At 39.0% G+C, this 25423-nt stretch overlaps 2 protein-coding genes across 3 annotated transcripts in view; one reads left to right on the top strand and one right to left on the bottom strand.

Annotated features, from left to right (window-relative positions):
- Window positions 1-911, bottom strand: part of LOC126457071 (ubiquinol-cytochrome-c reductase complex assembly factor 1) — a 153652-nt gene extending 152741 nt beyond the window's left edge. The window contains exon 1 of the mRNA XM_050093071.1: window positions 751-911. Coding sequence (XP_049949028.1) covers window positions 751-783 — 33 coding nt within the window. The 5' untranslated portion in view covers window positions 784-911. The remainder of the gene's footprint in view (window positions 1-750) is intronic.
- A 46-nt stretch (window positions 912-957) lies between these two features.
- Window positions 958-25423, top strand: part of LOC126457070 (uncharacterized) — a 65538-nt gene continuing 41072 nt past the window's right edge. Inside the window, exons 1-5 of one of the 2 annotated variants that reach the window (XM_050093069.1) lie at window positions 958-1175; window positions 1693-1919; window positions 2779-2934; window positions 11021-11452; window positions 20545-20725. In XM_050093069.1, coding sequence (XP_049949026.1) covers window positions 1701-1919; window positions 2779-2934; window positions 11021-11452; window positions 20545-20725 — 988 coding nt within the window. In that variant the 5' untranslated portion in view covers window positions 958-1175; window positions 1693-1700. Of the gene's footprint in view, window positions 1217-1692; window positions 1920-2778; window positions 2935-11020; window positions 11453-20544; window positions 20726-25423 lie in introns of both variants that reach the window. The other variant, XM_050093070.1, reaches the window with a different exon arrangement.

Raw genomic sequence — 25423 nt, 5'->3', positions numbered from 1 at the left:
GGATAAGTATTTTGCACTATATTATGAATGGATGATTTCCAGAACAAATAAAATTGTATCATAATTATCACCTTACTTCGGTACGTCGGTTTTCAAATCACACGTGTAAATCTCTGTGGCTCCAACGTTGTTCGCACAATTACGTTGTTTACAACTGGAAAAACTGATGCCCAATACGCAGAAAAACCAAACGCCAAACAGTTTTGCTCTAAATGGAAGACGATTCATTTATGCTAGCCGTAGTGGCGCTGGGATCTGCTACTACCACAAAAAATCGCACTGTCAAAGAGTTGTCACTAGCCGCATGAGGCACGATGAAAATATGAAAGCCCCTAAGACACTGAAAATAAATTAAAATTGAAATCCCAGTGCACTTTTTCTTTTAACGTTATCCAACACTAAATGATGGCAATGTTTTGTTCACGAAATCTCTTTAACTTTCCGAATTGGTCACTGTCTTTCTTTCCTCTTTATGCAGAGAATCTTCAGAAATCTGTTTTCCTAACTGGGTCCTCAAACTGCTTGTATCTCAAGGGACTGCGCAGTATGCCAAAATTGATTTTTCTCATATCACGAACACAAAAAGTATGATTGTCATTAATGTATAACTCTTTTAGAAATGCTTCTGCTACAGACTGTAAAGGTATTTCATGAATAGGCACACATTTTGTGCTCGTCAATGTTTCTTTGTTGAAAAATAAACCAATGCCATATTAAGAAACTTATGTCATTACTGTCAGTGACAAGTACCTGGCACAGCTTCAACAGCCGCTGATAGTTCATTTTGTAGATTCCCTTTCAGTTAATTCAGCAGCAGGCACTAACATTTGTACTCTACAGAAATGCGTTCCGACTTTATTCACAACCTAGTGCCCCAGCATCTCCGCTACAGTGCTGCCCTCTTTGCGACAAGCTTGGTGCACAATTTGCTTTCTTGAACAAAAATGGTGGAGCGTAATGGTAAATGCGGTGGGAACCACCAAACGTTTCTGTGTTGTCTGTTAGACTAATGCGACGGAGCAGTTCATAACTAAGTTTAGAAGATACTACTGTGCGTTTTATTTATATCTAATGTGAATATTCTCCAGAGTATGCGAGGAAAATGCCCTGAAAAACGAGGAGAGCTCATCGCTAACGGGAGGTGACCTTCCGTAAAAGAGGACGCTAAATTTCACGTAATTATTAAATTTACTGTACAAAATATACATTTAAAAATGTAAGTTATTGCGTTGTTTTCTTTTGTTTATAAAAGTGTCACTTACAATTTTGTTTAAGCTACTATATTTTCGCCGATATTGCAACTTGGATTTTCCATTCGACCAGATGGTTTTCGTAATTCTAGAAATAATTTTCGTAATCTATAATTTTTACAATTCTGTAGGGTAACTCAATATAAAAATTAATTTTATTTTTACTACGTATATTGCATTTTCTTCAGAATACTGAATGTACTACAAAGCCTGCGACATTTTCACACAATCCAGTGACAATGAATTAATATTTACAGAATACTATAGTGTATAAGTCATAATCGAATTTATTACTGCTATACAGGTTTGCATGTGGTGATGAGGTTTGAATGCGCTGCCCCAAATCGACATCCAAAATATTTATTAATTTTTCATAAACTTAGGTTATGTAATATTTCGTGTGCAAGTAACAGAAATAAGAATGCCCTGTTTTATATTTCAGATATTGAAATGGGTTCGAAAACAGCTTCTAAGACGGGTAAAGGGAGTGGAAAGCAGAATTCGGGAAGAATGCCTACTGCAAAGGGACAACAGCGACAAAAAGAGAAAGATTCTCAAGAACAGGAGGTGGTGCATCGAACAGACTTGTCTGTTCTGAGGCAACCAATAAACATAAGCGTTAGACGAGTTTGCGACATTGTTAAAATGTATCAGACATGTACTTCTGAGGTTAGTACAATGTTAGGATGTATTCTATTCCGCCTCCACTTCTGATGTTTTCTTATGTACTGATACATAGCCGTTTTCTAAATTTTTTTAGCCCACTGATGTTGTGTATAAATACAGTAATTAACTTTTTTGGGTAACAAATTTGCTGCTTATGAAGTATGAATATCAGGTGTTATTTTCATTGCATGCCAAAACATCACTTCCAGTATCACATACTGATACTTAATGAGTAAATTACATAGTGGGAAATACTGCAACCAACTACAAGTTTTTGTTGAAATGATAGTATTGTTCTGTCACTAGAATTGGGCTGTAGCCCATCGTCAGGATGTAGCACTGACTTCTTTGCAAGTTTTGCATTTGTGTCCTAAGTTGTAACAAAGCTTTTGTGATTACATAGCATACAAAAGATTTTATGTTGGTGTTACACAAATGAAAAACTTGCAAAGAAGTCACTGCTACCTTCTGACGATAAGCTCAAGCCCTAAACCATTTATGGTACAATAAACACACATCAGAAAAACTTGTTGCTGGTTACAGTATTTGCTACAGTGTAATTTGGAAAAACAGCTGTAGTTTTCTCCAAGAAAAATGGATACTTAATGAGTAATTTATTACTTGGTTAGTTAAATCAACATAACAGGGCGAACTTGTTTCTTATAGGAGATTTAACTCGTAATTGTAATCATCTACAAAAAATGTGATGTTTGGAAATATGAAACTAAATTTTAAACAATTAATGTGCAATGTATCTCCCAAGTGGCCATAAAAAAGAAACATATAGTTTGATTATAGTTATTTATATTAAGAAATTACCTAATGCAGAAGTGATTTCACACCAAAATTCCATTTGTTTCAGCTGAAACAACTTTTGGACAATGAAGTGGAGATTGTGTATGAGTGTAAAGTGTGCCGCAATTTATTTAGAAGCATGGCCAATATTATATCTCACAAGCGAGTGTACTGCAGACAGCAATACAGTGAAGCTTATTACTCCTTTAACAAAAGACATACGGTATGACATATCTTCAGTTTTTTGAAACTACAAGTTTTTTGATGAGCTTTTATCTGTTTAAAAAGATAAGGATGTAATTGTCTTCTTCAGCCCTGCTTGACTGGATGGAGTGTAAATTTTCACTCTTCTCAATATAAGTACACATATGTTGTCTCTCTTATTCCTGTCAACACTGTGATATTATAATTTAAATTCTATTAGAATACTGTGCTCAAAGGGGTGGGGAGGGGAGGGGAGGGGGGAGTGGGTCAGGGTTGATAAGTTGTGTAGAACACGTTTTGCTCGTCAGTGTGTTACGTGTGGTTATTCTCAAGTAAAGTGTGGTAGAGATCTTGTTCCTCCACTGTAGTCTTGGTTGGGGTGACAGCATGATCTGTAGCATAGGCTGAAGTCAAGTATATATTGAAAGGTGAAATTTAAGTAGCAAGTTATAGAAGGCAGCAAATGTGAATGCAGAGACTGACATCAGTGTTTATGGCGTATTTCAGACACCTTCCTTCTAAAAAAATCAGACTGCAAGGGAAATATAGCAGAGGTGGATTAGATAATAGACAAACCTCACATGAGCACTTTGGAGCTTATTAAGTATTTGTGTTGTGCATAAAATACAAAAAATGTAGGGATTGGTCTCTCTATAAATCTTATCAAAGTCTCTCAGTGTTTATGATTTTCAGGCTAGGCATTAGTCATAGCATTCCACTTGTATCCGTAGTTAGCTTGTTGTATTTAGAAAAGTAGTATATTTTTGACATATCTTAATATTACAAGAGTAACCAAAAACAGTTTGTTGCCTAAGTGATTTGTGGAGTTAATATGTGTGTCAAAATGTAATATAAAGGAAGGTAGGGTAAATATTCCGCTGCAATGATGGTGTAAGTCAGTATAGTTAACATTTAAAATATTTTAAGTTTAAGAATACACATTTACTCAGTTTCACTATTGCTTGATTAACGTTGTTTGTATGGTTATAATATATTGAACGATTTGTGATTTGCAACTTTATATTATGACTATTTTGACTAGGATTATTTATTGGATTGGAGGTCCCCTCAGCTTTACTTTTATCATGAAGATATATTTATTTTATTTCTTTTTATGCTCATTCCGTACTTCGCCAATAGAATGGGCATGGGATGAAATCATAACATGACTTTCATGTGAGAAGTCTAATAAAGATTCCTGTGAAACCAAATCTCTGTCATGGGCATGACTGGAAATATAATCTTAATGAAGTTGTTGATTAATTAGTCCCCTTTATTACAACTTTTCACTATTTTCATTGATCTTGGGCCTACAGCTGTGACAAACTGTTTAAGTGATAACATCTGATACAACTGTACAGGGGCTGTCCACACTTAACTTGGAACTATATGTTGGTAAACCTTGGTAAATCATGTCACAAGTGAGCATGCACAGCATACGGATGGCCCCTCTTAAAGTTTGGCCTTGTATGCCGACTGTAACTGTGAGCTTTACATTATTTGTTGTACTATTGCACAGTTTCAGCCTTAAACCACTTTTCAGGCATCAATACATTTGTCAACAATTCACTGTCCATCCAGAAAAGTTGCGAAACTGATTTTATTCCTGCTGTAGAACTCATGTCAGTGTGATACAGTGGCAGCTTGACCTGACAACTGTAAACTACAGATATGCATTCAACCAGACTGTTGTCAGCAGGCAGTGTAGAGTAGTGGACAAGCAAATGTAAAGTGTCAGCATTGTTGTCACAAAGCATATCGGAGCAACATCTCTAAATATAGTGTTCAAGATGTTCTCCAGAATGTTTTAAAGAAGAGAATAGCATGTGCAAAGTTTGACCAGCACGTCTTGACTCCCGAAGAAAGATGATGACATGTGAATGACTGCCATGACGCAATTGAAATGTAAAACTTGGACAATTCTCCACTGGAAAAAATCATCGTGGATGATTATACTTGGTGTTATCAATACAGACCTATGAACAACATTCCAAAGGAGAATTTTTCTGACAGTTTCAGATGGTTGTATGAATGTACTCAAGTGGAGGGAAATTGTGTAGAACACAAGGCATAACTGCCATCTTAACGATTCTCTATTTTTTATTAATCCAGTCTCAAAACTTTTTGGACTGATGGGATACATTTTCAAAAATCAGCAATGGTACGTTTTGCCGTACTAGTCTCTTGCACATACTGTATTTGAAGAGTGTTACCAGCCATTATACTTCATCTACATCTATACTCTGCAAACCACTGCGAGGTGCACTGCACAGGGTACATCCCCTTGTACCCAGTTATTAGGAATTTTTCATGTTCCTTTCACATATGGAGTACAGGAAGATTGATTTTTTTTTTTTTTTTTTTTTTTTTTTTTTTTTTTAAATGCCTTTCTGCATGCCCTAGTTATTCTAATCTTATCCCCACGTTCTCCATGTGACCAATACATAGGAAGATAGTAACTGTTCTCGAAAGAACAGATACCATTGATGAGCGTGAGCTTCTCTAGAATAAATGATAATTAATTGAAACCCTCATCTACCGACAGATGTTCTTATACCTCAATGGGGACAGTTGAAAATGTGTGACCCGACCGGGTCTCGATCCCGGGATCTCCTGCTTACATGGCAGACGCTCTATCCATCTGAGCCACCGTCGTCTGTGCGAATGTGCACAGGTTGCCCAAACTCTTATGAGAATTGTTACCTTAGTGTGCGCAAGTAATGAGTGGATGGGCAAATATCTATTGGGTACATTACGTATGTAGATTGTGGACAGTTGGGAATGTGGGTCTCGCGGGAAGTGTGCAAGGGATAAGTCCCTGCAGTTGCACTATTCATCTGTGTCGTCGATGGCTCAGATGGATAGAGCATTTGCCATCTAAGCGGGACAGGGGTTTGAGTCCCAGTCGGGGCACACATTATCATGTGTCCCCATTGAGGTATATCAACAACACCTGTCGACAGCTGAGTGTTTCAATTAATTATCAATACATAGGAGATTTTAATATATTCCAAAGTCATCATTTAAAACCAGTTCTTGATACTTTGTTAACATACATTCTCAGGACGGTTTACATGTTTCTTCAAGAGTCTTCCAGCTAGTTCCTTCAGTACCTCAGTGACACTCTTCTATGGATTAAACAAATCTGTAACCATCCGTGCTGCCCTTCTCTGCATATGTTCAGTATCCCCTGGTACGGGTCCACCGAGCGAGGTGGCGCAGTGGTTAGCACACTGGACTCACGTTTGGGAGGACAATGGTTCAATTTCGCATCCGGCCATCCTGATTTAGGATTTCAGTGATTTCCCAGTGATATGCTCCAGGCATATGCTGGGATGGTTCCTTTGAAAGAGCATGGCCTACTTCCTTCCGCGTCGTTCCCTAATCCAGTGAGACCGATGACCTCGCTGTCTGGTCTCCTCCCCAACAATAACCCAATGGTACGGGTCCCACATACTTGAGTAGAATTCTAGAACCAGTCACCTGAATGATTTGTAAGCAGTTTCCTTTGTAGACTGATTGCACTTCTCCAATATTTTACCAATAAACTGAGGTCTACCACCTGCTTTACTGACTGAACAAATGTGATCATTCCATTTCATGTCTCTACAAAGTGTTACACGCTTATATGAGTTGGCTGATTCCAACTGTGACACGTTGATATTATATTCATAGTATGGTATATTACAGTTTTTCGTTTTGTGAAGTGCATAATTTTAATTTTCTGAACATTTAGAGCAAGTTGCTAATCTCAGCACCACTTTTAAATCTTATCAAGATCTGACTGGATATTTATGCAGCTTCTTTCAGATAGTGCTTGATTATAGGTAATTGGATCATCTGCAGAAAGTTTGAGGTTACTGCTAATATTGCCTGCAAGGTCATTAATATACAACATGGACAACAAGGGTCCCAGCACACTTCCCTGGGGCACACCTGAAGTTACTTCTACTTCTGATGATGATTCTCCATCCATGATAACATGCTGTGTCCTCCCCACCAAAAAGTCCTCAATCCAATCACAAATTTCACTTAATACCCCTTATCATGGAACTTTTGACAATAAGCGTAGATGTGGTACTTAGTCAAACACCCTTTGGAAATCAAGAAATACTGAATCTACCTGGTTGCCTTGATCGAAAGCTTTCAGTACTGTATCTCATGTGAGAAAAGTGCAAGTTATGATTTATAATTTAAAATTATGTCTATTACCAAATAGCATTGCACTCAAATTGTACATTATCACTGTACAGTAATTAACGTAAGCATGGCTCTACAGAAAATACAATATTTTCTATAGTGCCTTGCCCGCATCAATTAACACTGTCCACGCACCTGCCTCGAAACATATGTTGGTAATAGCTACTGTTTTTTTATTATGTTCTGTAGGTTCCATCAAGAAGGACAGCCCTCAGGGATGTGGAATGAGTCAATGTATAAATTAAAAGAATATAGGCAACTCATAGAAACTAAATAATTACACTGTATTAACAACAAACTATCACCATATTGCTTAATTTTATTGGTGCTTAACACCAACTAAATGTAAGCTAGTAAATTAAAAGGAAAGTCAGTTCTATGGGGGGAAAACCTTATGCTTCCTCAAGTTGCTGTTATCTCATATTGGCAGCTTAATATTTAGTTGTTTATTGCTGCTGCTTCCAATCTAGCTAATAGAACTTTTCAGTCCTTCAATAGCTTGTATAAGGAGAGGCTAGTGAGATATGTTTTTAACTACCTTTTGAATTACTAGAATGTCCATTCATTTGCTTTATTTTAAATGGGAGCTTGTCGAGTACGTTAGTGGTAGAGTGTGTATACGAGATCTGTTCACAAAACTGTGGTACATTCATAATTTCACACCAGCGGTGTTTTGGAGCAAAATATGGTTGGTGTTCCTGCTCACACCTGTCTTTAATGTGTAACTACCAGAAATTTTATTGTTGTATGTCTGTCAGTTATTGTTCATTTCCATATTGAGTAGAACTGTGTGTCATACTGTTTGCGAATTTCAAGATGCCAAAGTTAGAGGAGCAATGCGTCTGCATTAAATTTTGTGTGAAACTCAAGAAAATCTTTACAGAGACATAGCAAATGATGCAGTAAGCCTATGGTGATGAGTGCTTAAGCTGCAGTTGGTGTTATGAATGGTTCACATGACTTAAAAACGGTTCGTCTGAAGTTAAAGAAGACTCTCGATCAGGATGCCCTTTGACATCTTCCAATGACACTCGTGTCAGGAACATCAGTGAAATTGTGCATGACATTCAAAGACTGACTGTCCAAGAGACTGCAGAAGAATGTACGATTTCAGTTGGATCATGTCATGAAATCCTGACACAGCATCTTGGAATGTGTTGTGTTGCCACCAAGTCTGTCCCATGGCTCCTGAGACAAGACCAGAAAGACCATCACCTCACAATCTGTCAAGAACTTTTGGATTCACAAATGAGCATGAGATGTTCCTTAAGAGAATCATAACTGGTGATGAGACGTGGGTCTAGAGTAATGATGTTGAGACCAAGATTCAATCTGCACAATTGGTCAGGAAAGGTTCTCCAAGTCTAAAAAGAGCTTGTCAGGTCAGGTCAAATATCAAAGCCATGCTGATAGTTTTCTTTGACTTTGAAGGATTAGGTCATCATGAATTTGTCCCAGAGGGACAAACTGTTAATCAGTGCTACTATCGGAATGTTTTGTGACACCTGTGAGAAAATGTGAGAAGGAAATGGCCTGAAATGTGGCAAGACAAGTTGTGGCTCTTGCATCATGATAACACACCTGCACATTCATCCCAGTTGCTGTGTGACTATTTCACAAAAAATGAAATCACTGTGCTGCTCGTCCTCCTCATTCTCCAGACCTGGCGGACATTTTTTGAGAATGCCAGTGAAAGGATGAAGATTTGCAATGACTGAGGAGACAAAAGAAAATTCACAAGCGGCACTTTGCATGATCCAGCAAATGGCATACCAAGACTTCTTTCGGAAGTGGAAACGGCATTGGGGGTGGTGTATCAGTTGTGGAAGAGAGAGCATTTCAAAGGAGACCATGCACAATAAGTAAAAGGTAAGCATAGAAAAATATTGTGGACAAAGTTGCCCCCTAATTGGAAAGGTTTTTCCTACCCTTCACATACACTGACACCTTTCACTTGTAAAATGTGAGAGTTGTACATTACATGTATCAGATAAGTGTAGATGACTGTAATGGGTGCATGTTTAGTATTGATGTCATGTTTCCAGTGTAAGATGATGAGAGAAGGTAGAGAGGGTGAAACCCTGTGGCGGCACATAGCCATCCCAGGGAGCCACCATGCTTAACTACCTATCTGATAGATGGATCACCACCAATAATGTTACATGCCCTCTGTCCGTGAAACACTGTGGAGATATTTGAAATTTAATCCAGGACATTGATGAAACATCTGATGATCAGGAACTTTACATGACCACCCTCCTCCCCTTTGCCGGAAAAGTAAAGGGAAAATTACTGACCATGTGTGGTATACCCGGGCAGTAACGTGGCTTATGAAACATGATTCTTCAAATTTGGATGTGACTCACAATGAATGTTTACTGGGTACTGAAGAGCAGAAGAAGAAAAAATGGTCTCCACGATGAACCTTGATAACAGAAATAGTAAGAGTGTATCTGAACAAAATCCATCTCTGAGGAATTTCTCAAGAGACAAATGTAACAAGGAGACATGACTCTTCGGGAAAACAATCCACAGTGAAGGGGAAAAGTGTGGAACTCAGTGTGCAGTAGAATCGTTTACCTGAGATAAAGTTGTTCAACAGAGTTTTGAAGAGTCTTCAAAACAAGAGCAATTATAGTTTAAACTCTTATCCCTGCTTGTAACATTACAGCAGAAATTTCAATGTTGAAACTTACTCTCCGCCTCAAGCTTGACTGTTGCCAAACCCACTGTACTTTATGTGAATTTAGCCAAGTATCTCTCTTTGATGTCCAATTTTCCACTCTCTCTTTGTGGTACAATGACATTGATTGCTACACTGCTTTGTTTTGACGGTTTACTTCTCCATACATTGTTTCACGTGTCTTATTTCCTGCCTCTTCTTCTCTGCTCCTTCTCATTTCCCTCTCCCTATAAGCTGTTAACGTAATCTTCCTTCATTGCACTTTGCAACTGTCCCCTGCCCACCTACCCTCCCACCCAATTACATACTACACCTTACATGTTTTTTTGCTATGTTGTCCTGAATGACTTTGCTTTGTCCTTTGCTCCCAAGTTTTTAAGTGTGTCTTTCATCCAGGTTCCTCACCTCTCTAAGGAGTCCATAGTTTTTTAATCTTATTTTCAGACATCTTTAACAATGAATTAGTTTTAATTTATTAGTGAGATATTCACAACCATTATCTCGCTGAGAGTTTCCAGATCTGAATTTAACTTGTGAGAGTAGTCATTGTATTAAACAAACATAAACTTTTTTGCTACAATTAAGACACAGGAATTTTTCTTGGGAGAAGCAGGATTAGGATCCTCTCTTGCCACCCTGTTTTAGGTGTCCCTAAATCATGGCAAGTGAATGGTGGGGAGATTTCTTAAATGTAGCAGCAGCTAATTTCCTTCTTCATCTTGGTTCAGTTGAGCTCCAGTTCTGTTTCCAATGACCTCACTGCCAGTAATACAGCAAAAATTAAATAATATAACATTGTATGAGTAATTGTACAATATATCAGATTACAGCATTGAAAGTGTGCTGAGAACATTTACACCAATAATGATTGCTTGAATTAGTGTATATTGTATTACCAAAATATCTCCACAGATGACAATTGTTGTGGAAGATACTTTCATGCACACAGTTGACAAGACATCCTACACTACAAGTTTAAAACTGCAGTGCATTGAGTTGAATAATATGATCCTCTTGGTTCCCCTGTTTGACAATTTATGTAGTTCTCACAGCTATCTAGGGTAGCAGTTCATTCCAGAAATATAGGCACATCTGTCAGTGTCAGTAGTACCTTGCAGAGAAAAAACTACTGCAAAAATAAGTGAGAAACATGCATCATTTTGTGTATACATGTGTATGTGTAGGTGTATGTGTATCATTTTAAGATTTCTTTTATTTTCAGATGGATGATTACACTGTGATAATACAGCCAGAACCAGTTGTTACAGCATCTTCTGAAAAAGAAAGTTGGAGTACAAGTGACAAAGCACCTTCTCATGAGAGTAATAATGAGGTTGTGGCATTGAGAGACATAAAAGCTACAGTGCCTCGTATTGTCAGTTCTTCAAAACCTAAGAAGGATTTAACTCAAATAATAGAAGAACTTTCTGATAAGAAAGGAATTAAAAATTTTAAGGAAACTGTTGCCCATTATTCAGCTTCCAGCCTATATGAAGATATTAACAGAAGTCTCATTTCAAGAGCTCAGCAACGCAAGCAGCATGCTATTCACCTGGAACCAACTGGAAGCTCGTCTGGTGTATTCCAGACCAAATTACATGCTACAACATCCACAACTATACAAGCAGAAAATATTGATCTCATGAAAGCTCAGGTATGTCTGCCTATAAATGTGCATGTTTTGTTTCATTAGTGGTGACAAATTTCAAAGGAAATATACATTATCCACAGCTCAGCAGTTGGTCTCAGTGGTGAATTACAGCGTATTCTCTCAGACCTTTATTACACACCCAAGATTTAGTAATGTTGTAATAAGTCTAGATCTGCACTTCAGACATTTGTACTATTATGTAAAACATGGGTAAATAAATTGCAATTCCCATGACAAAGAGAAAGAACCTGATAGTATTAGATTATAAAATCTTTCATGAACTTCTAGAGCCTGTCACGTCATTTAAATATCTAATGGTAATACCATGAAGCAGTAGGAAATGGGACAAGCGCACAAAATCAGTAGTAGTGAAGATAACTAGAAGGCTTCAATTTGTTGGGGGGGGGGGGGGGGGGGGGTGGTAAGTGGAATTCAAACCGCATTAAATGTTAGTGTGAACAATTCTAAGAGCAGGCTGTTGCTCCAGTATTTTATTTATTGAGTTGATGTGACCATAGCCATAAAATCAAGATAAGCACTGCTAGGATTGTAACAGATCAGCAATGCCCATACATAATGCTTGGGGTACTTACACGAAAGCCTTTTGTGTAAATCTAGAAAATTAGCTCAACACTTTTATTTCTATCACTATATGTCTTGCAAAGTATCTGTGGAAACAAGGTAAGAGAGACTAGTGCACATACGTAGCAAATGTCTCTATACTACCTGAATATAGAACTCTAGATTTGGAGTATAGAACTTCGCTTGCCTGGAGAATCCTGTCATCTGCATCATGTGCTGTATTGTAGTCAGGCAAAAAGTAGCCATTTGGCTGAACATGAGACTTTAACAGCATCCTAAGAAGGGGTTTATCAGTTCAGTTTAATATGATAATACTTCATTAAATGACACAAAGATATCCAGGATAGTTCCTTTCTTTACATATGCTAAGAATCGTGTAGTCTCTCTTCTGGGTTAGTTCCAGCAAATGGTAACAAAAATAGACTAACTTAAAACTGTGAATGCATACTTACTGTGTACAGGTATATCCTGCAGGTAACTGATAATCATTTGCAGTACTATTTCCAAAATTCATTATCTATCACATTGTACGTATCTCCATATTACCAAAATACACATAAATAGTACCCAAAAGTACAGGTTACCATCCTGAAAACTTGACATTTCGTATACCTTTGGGAAAAGTACACTGTCACATTTGCAGACTGTGTATCTGTCATCATGATCTGGACTCACAGTGAAGAAGAACTCCAGAATTTCCTCTCCAACCTCAACTCCTTTGGTTCCATCAGATTCACCTGGTCCTACTCCAAATCCCATGCTACTTTCCTTGATGTTGACCTCCATCTGTTCGATGGCCAGCTTCACACATCTGTCCACATCAAACCCACCAACAAGCAACAGTACCTCCATTATGACAGCCGCCACCCATTCCATATCAAACGGTCCCTTCCCTACAGCCTAGGCCTTCATGGCAAATGAATCTGCTCCAGTCCTGAATCCCTGAACCATTACACCAACAACCTGGAAACAGCTTTCGCATCCCGCAACTACCCTCCCGACCTGGTACAGAAGCAAATAGCTAGAGCCACTTCCTCATCCCCTCAAACCCAAAACCTCTCACAGAAGAACCCCAAAAGTGCCCCACTTGTGACAGGATACTTCCCGGGACTGGATCAGACTCTGAATGTGGCTCTCCAGCAGGGATACGACTTCCTCAAATCCTGCCCTGAAATGAGATCCATCCTTCATGAAATCCTCCCCACTCCATCAAGAGTGTCTTTCCACCGTCCACCTAACCTTCGTAACCTGTTAGTTCATCCCTATGAAATCCCCAAACCACCTTCCCTACCCTCTGGCTCCTATCCTTGTAACTGCCCCCGGTGTAAAACCTGTCCCATGCTCCCTCCCACCACCACCTACTCCAGTCCTGTAACCCGGAAGGTGTACACGATCAAAGGCAGAGCCACGTGTGAAAGCACCCACGTGATTTACCAACTGAACTGCCTACACTGTGATGCATTCTATGTGGGAATGACCAGCAACAAACTGTCCATTCGCATGAATGGACACAGGCAGACAGTGTTTGTTGGGAATGAGGATCACCCTGTGGCTAAACATGCCTTGGTGGACGGCCAGCACATCTTGGCACAGTGTTAGACCGTCCGGGTTATCTGGATACTTCCCACTAACACCAACCTATCCGAACTCCAGAGATGGGAACTTGCCCTTCAATATATCCTCTCTTCCCGTTATCCACCAGGCCTCAATATCCGCTAATTTCAAGTTGCCGCCACTCATACCTCACCTGTCATTCAACAACATCTTTGCCTCTGCACTTCCACCTCGACTGACATCTCTTCCCAAACTCTTTGCCTTTACAAATGTCTGCTTGTGTCTGTGTATGTGCGGATGGATATGTGTGTTTGCGCGAGTGTATACCTGTCCTTTTTTCCCCCTAAGGTAAGTCTTTCCACTCCCAGGATTGGAATGACTCCTTACCCTCTCCCTTAAAACCCACATCCTTTCGTCTTTCCCTCTCCTTCCCTCTTTCCTGACGAAGCAACCGTTGGTTGTGAAAGCTTGAAATTTTGTGTGTGTGTTTGTGTGTTTTTTTTATTGTGTCTATCTACCAGTACTTTCCCGTTTTGTAAGTCATGGAATCTTTGTTTTTAATATATTTTTCCCTTGTGGAATGTTTCTTTCTATTTTATTTGTATTTTGCTTTAGATTGAGAAGCACATGCACATGTTAGCAAGAGTTTCTGGTAATGGAGTAAGCTACTAGTGTAGTTAAGCCCAAGTTTGAATTATAAGTAGCAGCATGTCTGATCAAACAATGTTAATTTTGTTCAAGAAGTGTCTGCATTGTTTGAGAACTTTATTTCTAAGAATTACTCATTGTTAAAGATTTGGCTAATATCTAGCATATCATTTATCAGTTTATTGTGCATTTTGTAGTGTTGTTTCTCCTTACACTGTAAAGAATGACTAAAGCATAAGTGAAAATAAAGCAGGATTACTTTTCTAATCAGCTCATCAGAATGTGGATTACACTCAATTTTGAAAATGACACCACATGACTACCACCCGTTTTTACACTAGTTTTTAAGCCATTCATGTTGTTCTCTAGAAATCTGGAAATGGCCCTGACTACAGTCAAACAACTGGAAGCTGCTGTGAATGGGCATATTGCAAGTCATGAATCAGAGATACTGAAGGTACCTCAAGTGCCATCCTCTCCCATGGATCCTGTCTCCTCTACGTAAAGTATGGGATCCATCACTAATCATCCACTTGACTGTGAGTGTTGTGTCAGTGGTATGGCTAGATGCCCTTTGAAGGGGAGACAGAGACCAAGGAGAACTCAGGTTGTTATCTCTATCCCCCTAACCAACAAGTTCGAGGTGCTGTCTCCCACTGAAACCAAAATTGAGCCAGTGAGAGTCACTTCACCTGTTGGGAAAACACTGTGTTCTGTGTCAAGAGAATTCAAACACAAAAGAGTAATGGTCTAGTCATCAGTAGTTCAAGCACACAGCAGATATGAGAGCCCTTAGGGAAGTGACAGCAAGGGATGGGAAGGAACAACAGGTGCTCCCTGTATGTTTGCTTGGGCCACTCATTAAACATATTGAAGAGGCTCTTCCATCAGTCTTTGAAGGAATGGGATGCAGCCAACTGCAATTGAGGTGCACATGTTACCTCTTATCTGGGCCTTGGTCACAGAGTTTCATTGAAGTTCACAATTTGCAGCATTGCCTGCAGAACTACTTGTGATCCCTGGTTCTGAGCCAAGTGGAAGGACTGAACCTGAGACTTTGAATGTTCTGTGGCAAATAACACGGTGACTTCGTGGACTTGGACCACAGGGCTGAGAATTTCAGGATCCCCCAAATGCTCAGGTGTGCCCTACACACCAGAAGCTGCAACCCAAATAGCTGACTGCATGTGGCGTGTACACAAGAGTTTTTTACATTAGGAATATTTCCGTCTTGTTCAGATAGTGGACTAGAAGTATCAGTATAAGATTCTTAGAAATGTTTCCTACTGGTGATAGTATTTTAATCATCATGATTAACTGCCGAATCATATGCAACAAAGTGCCAGAGCTTGAAGTGATCCTAAAAAGCAATGATGGTCACACGGTGCTAGGTACAGAAAGCTGGGTAAAACCTGAAATTGATAGTGGTAAGATTTTTGGGGAAAATCTAACGTGTATATCATAAGGATAGGCTAATCGTAGATGGAAGTGGTACATTTGTTGCATTAGTCAAGAAACACAAATCCATCAAGGTAAATATTGAAACAGCATTCAAGATTGTTTGGGTGAAACTTAGTGAAGGATGGGCGCATAATATAATCAGAGCTTTGTATCGACTACAAGACTAATCTCCAGATGCAACCAAAAACTGCCTGCCTCACAGCTACAGCTGTCAGAGACAATGTTCATGTGTCTGTGAGCTGTTCTTGTATGAATGTGTGTGTGCTTTCTATTTAAGAAGAAGACCTTTTGGCCAAAAGCTCAAATGTTTAGTAGTCTCTTCATTGCACCTGTCTGTGACTCAACTCCTTCTCTGCATGGTGAGTAACAGTCTATCACGTTTGTAATATTGTTACCACAAGGTGAGACAAATTAATGGGGTAAGTGATAAGATAACAAAGAAATGGTAAATTGAATAATTGTTAGGATGTAGAGAAATTAGAGCTTCTAAAACTAATTATTGTAAATGTATTACAGTTTGCAAGCTTTTGAAGCCAGTGGCTCTTTCTCTGGATAGGAGGAGGGGCCACAGGTTCCAAAAGCTTGCAAACTGTAATATGTTTTAATATGCGTGTTCTCCTGCTGCTATTTGAGGGGTAGATTTTTATTTTTTTTAATCCATCCCGGTGTAAAACTTGTCCCATGCACCCTCCCACCACCACCTACTCCAGTCCTGTATCCCGGAAGGTGTACACGATCAAAGGCAGAGCCACGTGTGAAAGTACCCACGTGATCTACCAACTGAACTGCCTACACTGTGAAGCTTTCTATGTGGGAATGACCAGCAACAAACTGTCCATTCGCATGAATGAATGGACACAGGCAGACAGTGTTTGTTGGTAATGAGGATCACCCTGTGGCTAAACATGCCTTGGTGCACGGCCAGCACATCTTGGCACAGTGTTAGACCGTCCGGCTTATCTGGATACTTCCCACTAACACCAACCTGTCAGAACTCCGGAGATGGGAACTTGCCCTTCAGTATATCCTCTCTCCTTGTTACCCGCCAGGCCTCAACCTCCGCTAATTTCAAGTTGCCGCCGCTCATACCTCACCTGTCATTCAACAACATCTTTGCCTCTGTACTTCCACCTCGACTGACATCTCTGCCCAAACTCTTTGCCTTTACAAGTGTCTGCTTGTGTATGTGTGGATGGATATGTGTGCGTGCGCGCGAGTGTATACCTGTCCTTTTTTCCCCCTAAGGTAAGTCTTTCCACTCCCGGGATTGGAATGATTCCTTACCCTCTCCCTTAAAACCCACATCCTTTCGTCTTTCCCTCTCCTTCCCTCTTTCCTGATGGAGCAACCGTTGGTTGCGAAAGCTTGAATTTTGTGTGTATGTTTGTGTTTGTTTGTGTATCTATCAACCTGCCAGCGCTTTCGTTTGGTAAGTCAAATCATCTTTGTTTTTAGAAATATTTTTCCCATGTGGAATGTTTCCCTCTATTATATTCAACTACTTATATTTTCACAAATAGATTTCTTTTTTTTTTTATTATTATTATTATTATTATTATTTTGGGAATGTTGGCTTTATAAAAGATACGTTGAGATGGAAAGATTAGTCCCAAGTAGGATGGAGAATGACAGCCAAGTAGTCGACACACTAATGAGTTAACATTAAAAATTACAGGACATTTAGAGAGAGGGTGGCCATTAAATTTCAAATGTGCAGTATGTTGTAGAAAATAGGAAAACTCCAAGCATATGTTCAGTATAGACAATTCCACATTCATTCATTCCATCATGATGGAGAGCTGTCAGGGCTGCGGAATGACTCAAATTGTCTAATAACGTGCAGAAGCAGCCACTGCAGGCTACTCTTTATAGTATATTAATAATAACAGTATTAGAAAAGGGAAGTTACTACTCACCATATAGCAGAGATGCTGAGTCGCAGATAGGCACAACAAAAATATTTTCACAATTACAGCTTTCAGCCAGCTTTGTCAAGGACTACACTCGTGTGGTGGTTTCAGTTGTCTGAGACCGTAGTTGCGTGTGCACGTGTGTGTGTGTGTGTGTGTGTGTGTGTGTGTGTGTGTGTGTGCGCGCGCGCGCGCGCATTAACAAAGGCCTTAATGGCCGAAAGCTGTAATTGTGAGAATCTTTTTGTTGTGCCTATCTGCAACTCAGCATCTCCGCTATATAATGAGTGGCAACTTTCCTTCCCTAATATTGTTACATTCCGTCCTGGATTTTCTGTTGTATTAACAATAAAATAGACTAGAGTTAAAATAGTCATACTGATAATAATAGGAACTACTCATGTATTACACAGAACACTGAGCTGTGTATAAACCATGTGAAAAAAGGTTGTGCTTGCATGTCTGTTTATAGATAAATTATCTAAAAATTCTTCGACCATTGTTCTAGGAAAACAGCGATGAGTTTTAACTTATTTATTAAACATAGTTATGCTCACATATAAGTTGTTAATTTTTATTTTTAGATGATTGGTTCCGATCTTCTAAAGAGATTGTCATCAGCAATGTTGATCTGATGATGATCTCCGTAGAAGATTGAAACTGGTCATCTAAAAATAAAAATAAAAATTAAACCTTATATGCAGCCATAACTACGAGGGCTATCCACAAAGTACATTACGTTTTGGAATTAAAAATAAATAAAGTATTGGAATTTTTTTTATTATATGCAGATGAAAGCCACACTTAAATACTACTTTTCTACATAGTTGCCATTTAAATTAAGGCACTTATCGTAGCGATGGATGAGCTTGGAAATTCCTTCCTCGTAAAATTTGGCCGCCTGCGCCTTCAACCACGTGGTTACCTCTTCTTGAAGCTGTGCGTCATCATCAAAACGCTGCATAGCCAACCACTTCTTCATTGCTGGGAATAAGTGGAAGTCGCTCGGTGCCAGGTCGGGACTGTACGGCAGATGAGGAAACAACTCCCACTTAAAAGATTCGAGAACTTCACGAGTGGCATTTGCCGTGTGGGCCCAGGCGTTGTCGTAATTCAGCAAGATCTTTGAGCCCAACTTTCTCCTGCGCTTGTTTTGTATTGCTCTTCTGAGGTTGTGCAGATTTTGGCAACACCTTTGAGAGTTTATTGTAGTGCCTCTTTCCAGGAAATCCACAAAAATCACACCTTTTCTGTCCCAAAAGACAGTCGCCATCACCTTCCTTGCCGACATTGTCTGCATGCATTTCTTGGGTTTTTGGGGGGGAATTTGTGTGCCCCCACTGCATTGACTGCAATTTTGTCTCGCAGTTCACATGCTTAACCCGTGTTTCGTCACCAGTACCGATGCGATCGAGTAATGAGTCGCCATCTTTCTCGTAAGCGTCCAAAAACGTTAACGCTGGAGCCATTCTCTGATTTTTGTGAATCTCTGTCAAGATTTTTGGTATCCATCTTGCACAAAACTTGTGGTAACCAAGCTTTTCGGTAATGATTTCGTGCAACAAACTTCGTGAAATTTGTGGAAAACTGATAGAGAGTTCCGTTATTGTGAAATTACGCTTTTCACGGACCGCGGCATCGACTTTTTCAACAAGTTCGGCAGTCACTATGCTGGGTCTTCCACTTCGCTCTTCGTCGTGAACGTTAGTTCGGCCATTTTTAAATTTTATGACCCATTGACATACTCCACCTTCAGTGATTATGTTGTCCCCATACACTTCACAAAGCTGCCGATAGATTTCTATCGGTGTACAGTTTTTTGCAGTCAGAAACCTTATTACAGCACGCACTTCACACTTCGTGGCATTTTCAATTAACGCTGACATTTCAAACTGTCACAGTAACTCAACGGAGTACAGCACGAACCTCTCACTAGCATGGCAGGATGCCGACTGAGCAGCGGAATGCTATGACACCAAGATGGCCGCGCTAGCCCCGCCCCTAACGGACACAAACAAAAATGTAATGTACTTTGTGGATAACCCTCGTATGTTTACTAAATAAGAGAAATTATCCTTTGTTCTTCTTTGATAAATGTCATTTGATTATTTTAAGTAGTTACAGTAGTTCTGGTGAAATATGTGAAAATGTAGAGCATCAATAAATAGCATGTCTGTCATGACTTACATTGTTGTATAAATATGAGTTAAGAATCATGATCTATAAAAGACAGGTTAATTTTTAACCATGATGTATGGGATGAACTGTGTTTACAAACTGCCTGTGTGTGTTATAATATCACAAAACACTATTGTTGATTGCCAGGTCAGATTCGTTTAAAGCCAGTTCATCCTCCAGACAACTGAGAAAACTATGTGCTACAGGACTTAACTGCTACTGTGTGCCATTAATCTGCACAATTTATGAAGGAGTTGCATTAACTAAGAAGCAGAATTATTTCATCTATTAGAAGTTGTTTAAATTGTACATTAGCAGCAAATTTGCATTTGAAAGTGCAGACTTACCTGATAGAAACAAGGCCCCAAATATATGGCAGTAAGTTACGTAACATTCAAACATACATTTTCCCTGGGAAAATGGTGACTACCAAATTTTGCTGTATTTTTACAGAGACAAAAGTGGCTGTTCAGTATTTGTACAAGGAGACAAAATTCTGATGACTACAGATAGATATATTTAAAAGTGGAAACAATTATTTTAAGTTTTGAAACAAAAAGTTCTTTTCTCAGGGAGGACAGAGGGATAAGGAGGGGAAGGTCACTCAGAGCCCAAGTTGAAAGGGACAGAACTATTGTGAGGATGGGAGGAGACAAAGATATGAGCCAGTCTGTCTTGTAATGTTAGTTTTCCTGAGAAACTTTTTCTTTTGGTAAAATATTAACTATACTATTATAGTTTATTTTATATCTGTCTTTGCAGGTAATTGAACTGCAGCAAATGGTGCGTGAAACTGAAGCTGTTTTGGATGAAGAAGGGAGGATTGTGCAGATAAAGGGATCCTGTAATGGGCCAGCAGCATCTCCTAGCAAAGAAACAACTGCTGTTTTAAGTCCAACTAATAGCACACCTGAAACAAAAGACACTCATGTTTGCTCTCAGTGTAAGTATTTGTTACGAAATTTTTGTTATCTTGTGGTTACCATATGGTTCATATTATTGGAATTGGTAAGCTAAATTTCAAGTGATTTATCTTTGGTAATGAGTAAATACATGACTAAAATGTGTAAATATTAATAAATCCCTAAGTAACATTACTACACATGGACAGAGAGTAATTTTAATTTTTTATATTTGCAACTGACCTAAGTGGACTGACACTGGGCAGTTTCACACGGTTTATTTACTGTGGAACCCACATTCTGTAGTTTCAGAGTATCAATGGAAATATATATAATGATGATGAATGTTAGAGACAGATGTCAACTGAAGCAAACATATGCCACTGTAAATTAGATTTTGATTGCATGTCAGAGGATGTAATGAGATAATGCCATGTTTTCTTAATGACATAATTCTATAGTTTCTTAAAAAACCAAATGTGTATCACTATGATGAATGACATTCCGGAACAAGTTACAAGTGATGATTCCAAAGATGGCTGATAAGTCACAATTCACAAGAGAGTGATACGTCGATATAGTTGATTTCTCTGCTCATAATCCAGTGTTTATATACAAACACTGACATTGCTGTGGCAATAAACTTTGGAATTATCAGTTTTAAATATTGAAAGGAATAAAGACAACAACTTACCATAAAGTTGAAATGTTGAGCTGTTGATAGGCATATAGGCACATAAACAAGACTATTGGCCACTCGATGCCATAATTCTATGACAGGTTACTCCCCTTCTCTTTTCAATATTTGTATTCCATCATGGAGTGCCCATTATCATACAAATATCAGTTTTGTTCCATGTGAAGCAAAATGGGTCCCACAGAGACTGCATTCCACAGCAGAATACCATTTGTGTTAATCTAGTCTTCAAGAAATTAAAGAAAGAATGATTTATGTGTGAATGTCAGTTGGAGAGGGACAAAAAACAATGTAATCCTAAGAACTTCAAAATAAGAAAAAGTTTACATGTCGCTATGCTACAATTTGTCATTTACTGAAGCCTTTTGCAACATGTGTCCTTGATTGTACCCACACCTTCAGATCCATTTTCTAGTTCTGTTGACTCTTATTTTTGTAGAGCTATCTCTCTCTCTCTCTCTCTCTCTCTCTCTCTCTCTCTCTCTCTCTCTCTCTCTCTCTCTCTCGGTCTTAAAAAACAACCATTAAGGCTTAAAATATCTGCATATCCCTCACTGAAAGTGACGGGCAAAATCCATGAGGATTAAGGCCCGACAGAAAGAGGAACATTGACTTTACAAGAATGACCTAAAACTGATTTGTCTCTTTTTCATTGTAAACCATTAAAAGATTAATATTCCACATTATACCAAATGACATGGAATCAATTGCTTTGAGATATCACAGATGCTGTATCCTAGTAAGAAAATATTTTTGGTTCTTTTTCACTTCTCTGTATCTTTTTGAACTAATGTGCACATAGTGAGCTTTTTTTTCTGGCGTTCGTTCATGGTGTGATTATCATAACTGAAAGTTAAAGACTGTATTGTACTAATTTATTTAGACAATTTGTTTACTGTGTCACCTAAGAAATAGGACAGGGTGAATTGCACTGTAAAAAAAACTAAACTGTCATTTTTTTTTAGTTCAGTTATCAGAATTACTTGACACTTTTTCTAGTTTCTACCATTGACAAACATTGACAATTTCTCTCTGTAATTATAATACAGAACTTTGATCTAGTCTATGATTATATGTGGTTTCCGTAAGTTGAATTCCTCAAATACTGACTTAGTAGAATGTATGTATGCATAGTCAGTGGGATTCCTGAGCTACAAGGTGCTTTTAATCTATGAAAGAGAATTAAGTAAAAGGCTGCAGAATCGGCGTATTCTCTGATAGAGAAAATAGTTACATGGTTGAGATGGACTTCTCTTGCCTGAGACAGATTAAGTATTTTTAGACTTGTTGCAGCAGGCAAGAATCATTTATAGCAACTTGAAACAAAAATTAACAGAAAATACTGTAGATTTGAAAGATTCCTACTCAGAGATGTGTTACTGAACTTCGTACAGCGAATAAAGCATCTGAATTTCTTAATCAACTTCTCAGCCTTATTGTCATATTTTGGGTAGCGAACTTTTCATTCAGTCTGCTCCTAGCAACTTTCAGTAGGTAATGTTGTTGACTTTTATCATACTATGAAGTAATCATTGTCTGATCACATATCAAGAGGTTAATTATATCAAAAGAAAAATTCAATCAAGAAAACTGTAAAATTATGAAACAGAATGGCTGGTATTAGTGGAATTCTTTGTACCGCTGATAACACACATGGAACCCTACTCCAGGACAGGTCAATCAAAAGGTGGATCCGTGTGATCATGGGAACTGAGTGACATGCTCTGTCTTTCCAGCTTCCCCAGTCTATCCCCACTTCCTCTCTGAAGGGGGAACTAAAGTTCCAAAAGCTAGGATAGTTTTTGTACTTTCATATGTATCTATCAGCAATACTAAGAATTTCACCTCCTTAAGTTACTAACCGGCCAGTCATTCTGTCTTATAATGTCATATATCAATACAAGTTATCGACAACAGAAATGAATCGGTGTTTAAAGGACTTTAGTAAAAATTACTCACCATTTCCTAGAAATTTTTTGTGCTCATCCCGATCGATAGTGTGGAGTAACTTTTCCTTCCTATCAGGAATTATTCATCACAAACTTTCTTTTTCCAGTTCAGTATACTTTCTTCTGTTCAAGGAGTTCCAAAAAATGCAAATGCTAGAGAGTAAAGCATGTTCTTAAATTTTTTATCCATCTGACACCAGTTTCAGTCTTTCATAGTCCGTAAACAGGATATGGGTCCTTCCCTATCACTAATATTGCTTGTATCCATTTATCCTGTTGGAATATCTAAGTAGGTCAAAATAAATTTGTAATTACATTGGCCGGCAAAGAAGTTGAGCACCCAAAAGACATGGTTCGATGTCAACGTAACTTAACCCACCACTGGCAGGGACCTTAGTGATTAGAGTTGCAATTCTCTTTAACATGTAAAGTGGCCACCAAAATGCATTAGTGATGTTAATATTTAGTGTTGTTACCAGGCCAGGTAGGAAAAATAAGGGGTATGAACAGAGCTAGACGTTGAGTGATCACCATATAGGACATGGAGATGCTGCATACTCATGTGAGACAGTGTTATCAGCATCTGACTTGTGTTTAAAGGGGCTTTACTGTGAGTCTTCTTTTGGCCAGCTGGTCGAATCCTGCAATATCCAGATCGTGGGATATTTGGATGTGACAGTGGCCTGGTGATGGAATACAGTGGAGCACAAGGGCACGCATGCTCGTCATGGGGGTTCTGGTTGACCACATCTGACCACCACAAGAGAGGATCACTGTGTTGTGCACTGAGCACATTGTAAACGCCTTCACATCTATGTCTTTCATCCAAGAACAAATTTTGGATTCCCGACAACTCTGTATGTCATCTCCCACCATTGGCCAGCTTAGCAACTGCAGACTATGGAATTACTGTCCCCTGCATAGGCTGCCATTAACACCACAACACAGACAGCAGTGCCTGGAGTGGTGTTGTGATGGAGAGGCCTGGAATTCTGATGAGTGGTGTCATATTGTGTTCAGTGATTAATTGTGTTTCTGCACGACCTCGGATGACCAACATTGGCGATTACAGTAGTGACCTGGTGAGACGTTCTGTTCTTCCATGTTTTGGAGAGGCACAGCAGAGTTACTTATAGCAGAATTGTGTGTGGAGCTATCTGGTATGACTTCAGGTAATGACTGGTAGTACACTCACAGCACAACAGTATGATATGGACATCCTGCTTGCTCATACTCTCATGCAACAATATTGTGGTGCTATTTTTCAGCAGGGCAATGCTTGTCCACACATGGCATGTATTTCTGTGAACTGTTTCCGTGAATCTGAGATGCTGCTGTGGCCAGCAATATCCCTAGATCTGTCCCCTACAGAACATGTGTGAACCAGTTAGGATGAGAACTTCATCCCAGTGCCAACCCAGATCAAGGACCAGTTACAACAGTTGTGGGCCTGCTTCGCTCAACAAGGATAAAATGGTTTTAGGAAACTCTCCCTAACCAAACCAGTGCATGCATCCACACTAGAGGGGGTGCAATGTCATACTAATAAGTGGGCTCAAACTGCCATGTTCTTTCTAATTTGACTATGTATTGTAGTCACTGAAATAATATCACGTACCATCTCAAACCATGATGTTTCATTTAACTTCCTCCTCTCCTTCTGAGTGACTAACTTAATATACAGATAGAATTATTTGAGTAAAGGAGTTTTAAATTTATTGCTTTTGCCACTGAGATCTGCTTCATAAACTACTAAAAAAATTTTGCATGACTCTCTCCTGACTTGCATAGTTTGTGGTCTGTTTATCAGACTCCTCTTTCTCAGTAGCTTTTTGGATGCAGAAAATTGCTACCCACAGCCACCTTTTTAACAGAAGATATAAGTATATTGGCTTTTCAGTGGATTTCAGTCAATTATGGGTTCAGAACATTTCAGGCTGGTATATTGCATGGGTGTTGGGCACCTCTCAGCAGCATCAGTGTAATTTATGGCCTGTGCAGTATTGGACCAAATCCTCCAACCTGTTGTGCAGCTGAACAGTCAGTATTCTGAAATAGGTTTGTCTTTCAAGATGATAATATTTGAGCACACT

Source organism: Schistocerca serialis, chromosome 2 (assembly GCF_023864345.2).
Source record: "Schistocerca serialis cubense isolate TAMUIC-IGC-003099 chromosome 2, iqSchSeri2.2, whole genome shotgun sequence".
In the NCBI taxonomy this organism is placed as follows: Eukaryota; Metazoa; Arthropoda; class Insecta; order Orthoptera; family Acrididae; genus Schistocerca; species Schistocerca serialis.
Note: the sequence above shows the minus strand (reverse complement) of the source record. Positions and strands in the feature narration are given on the sequence as shown.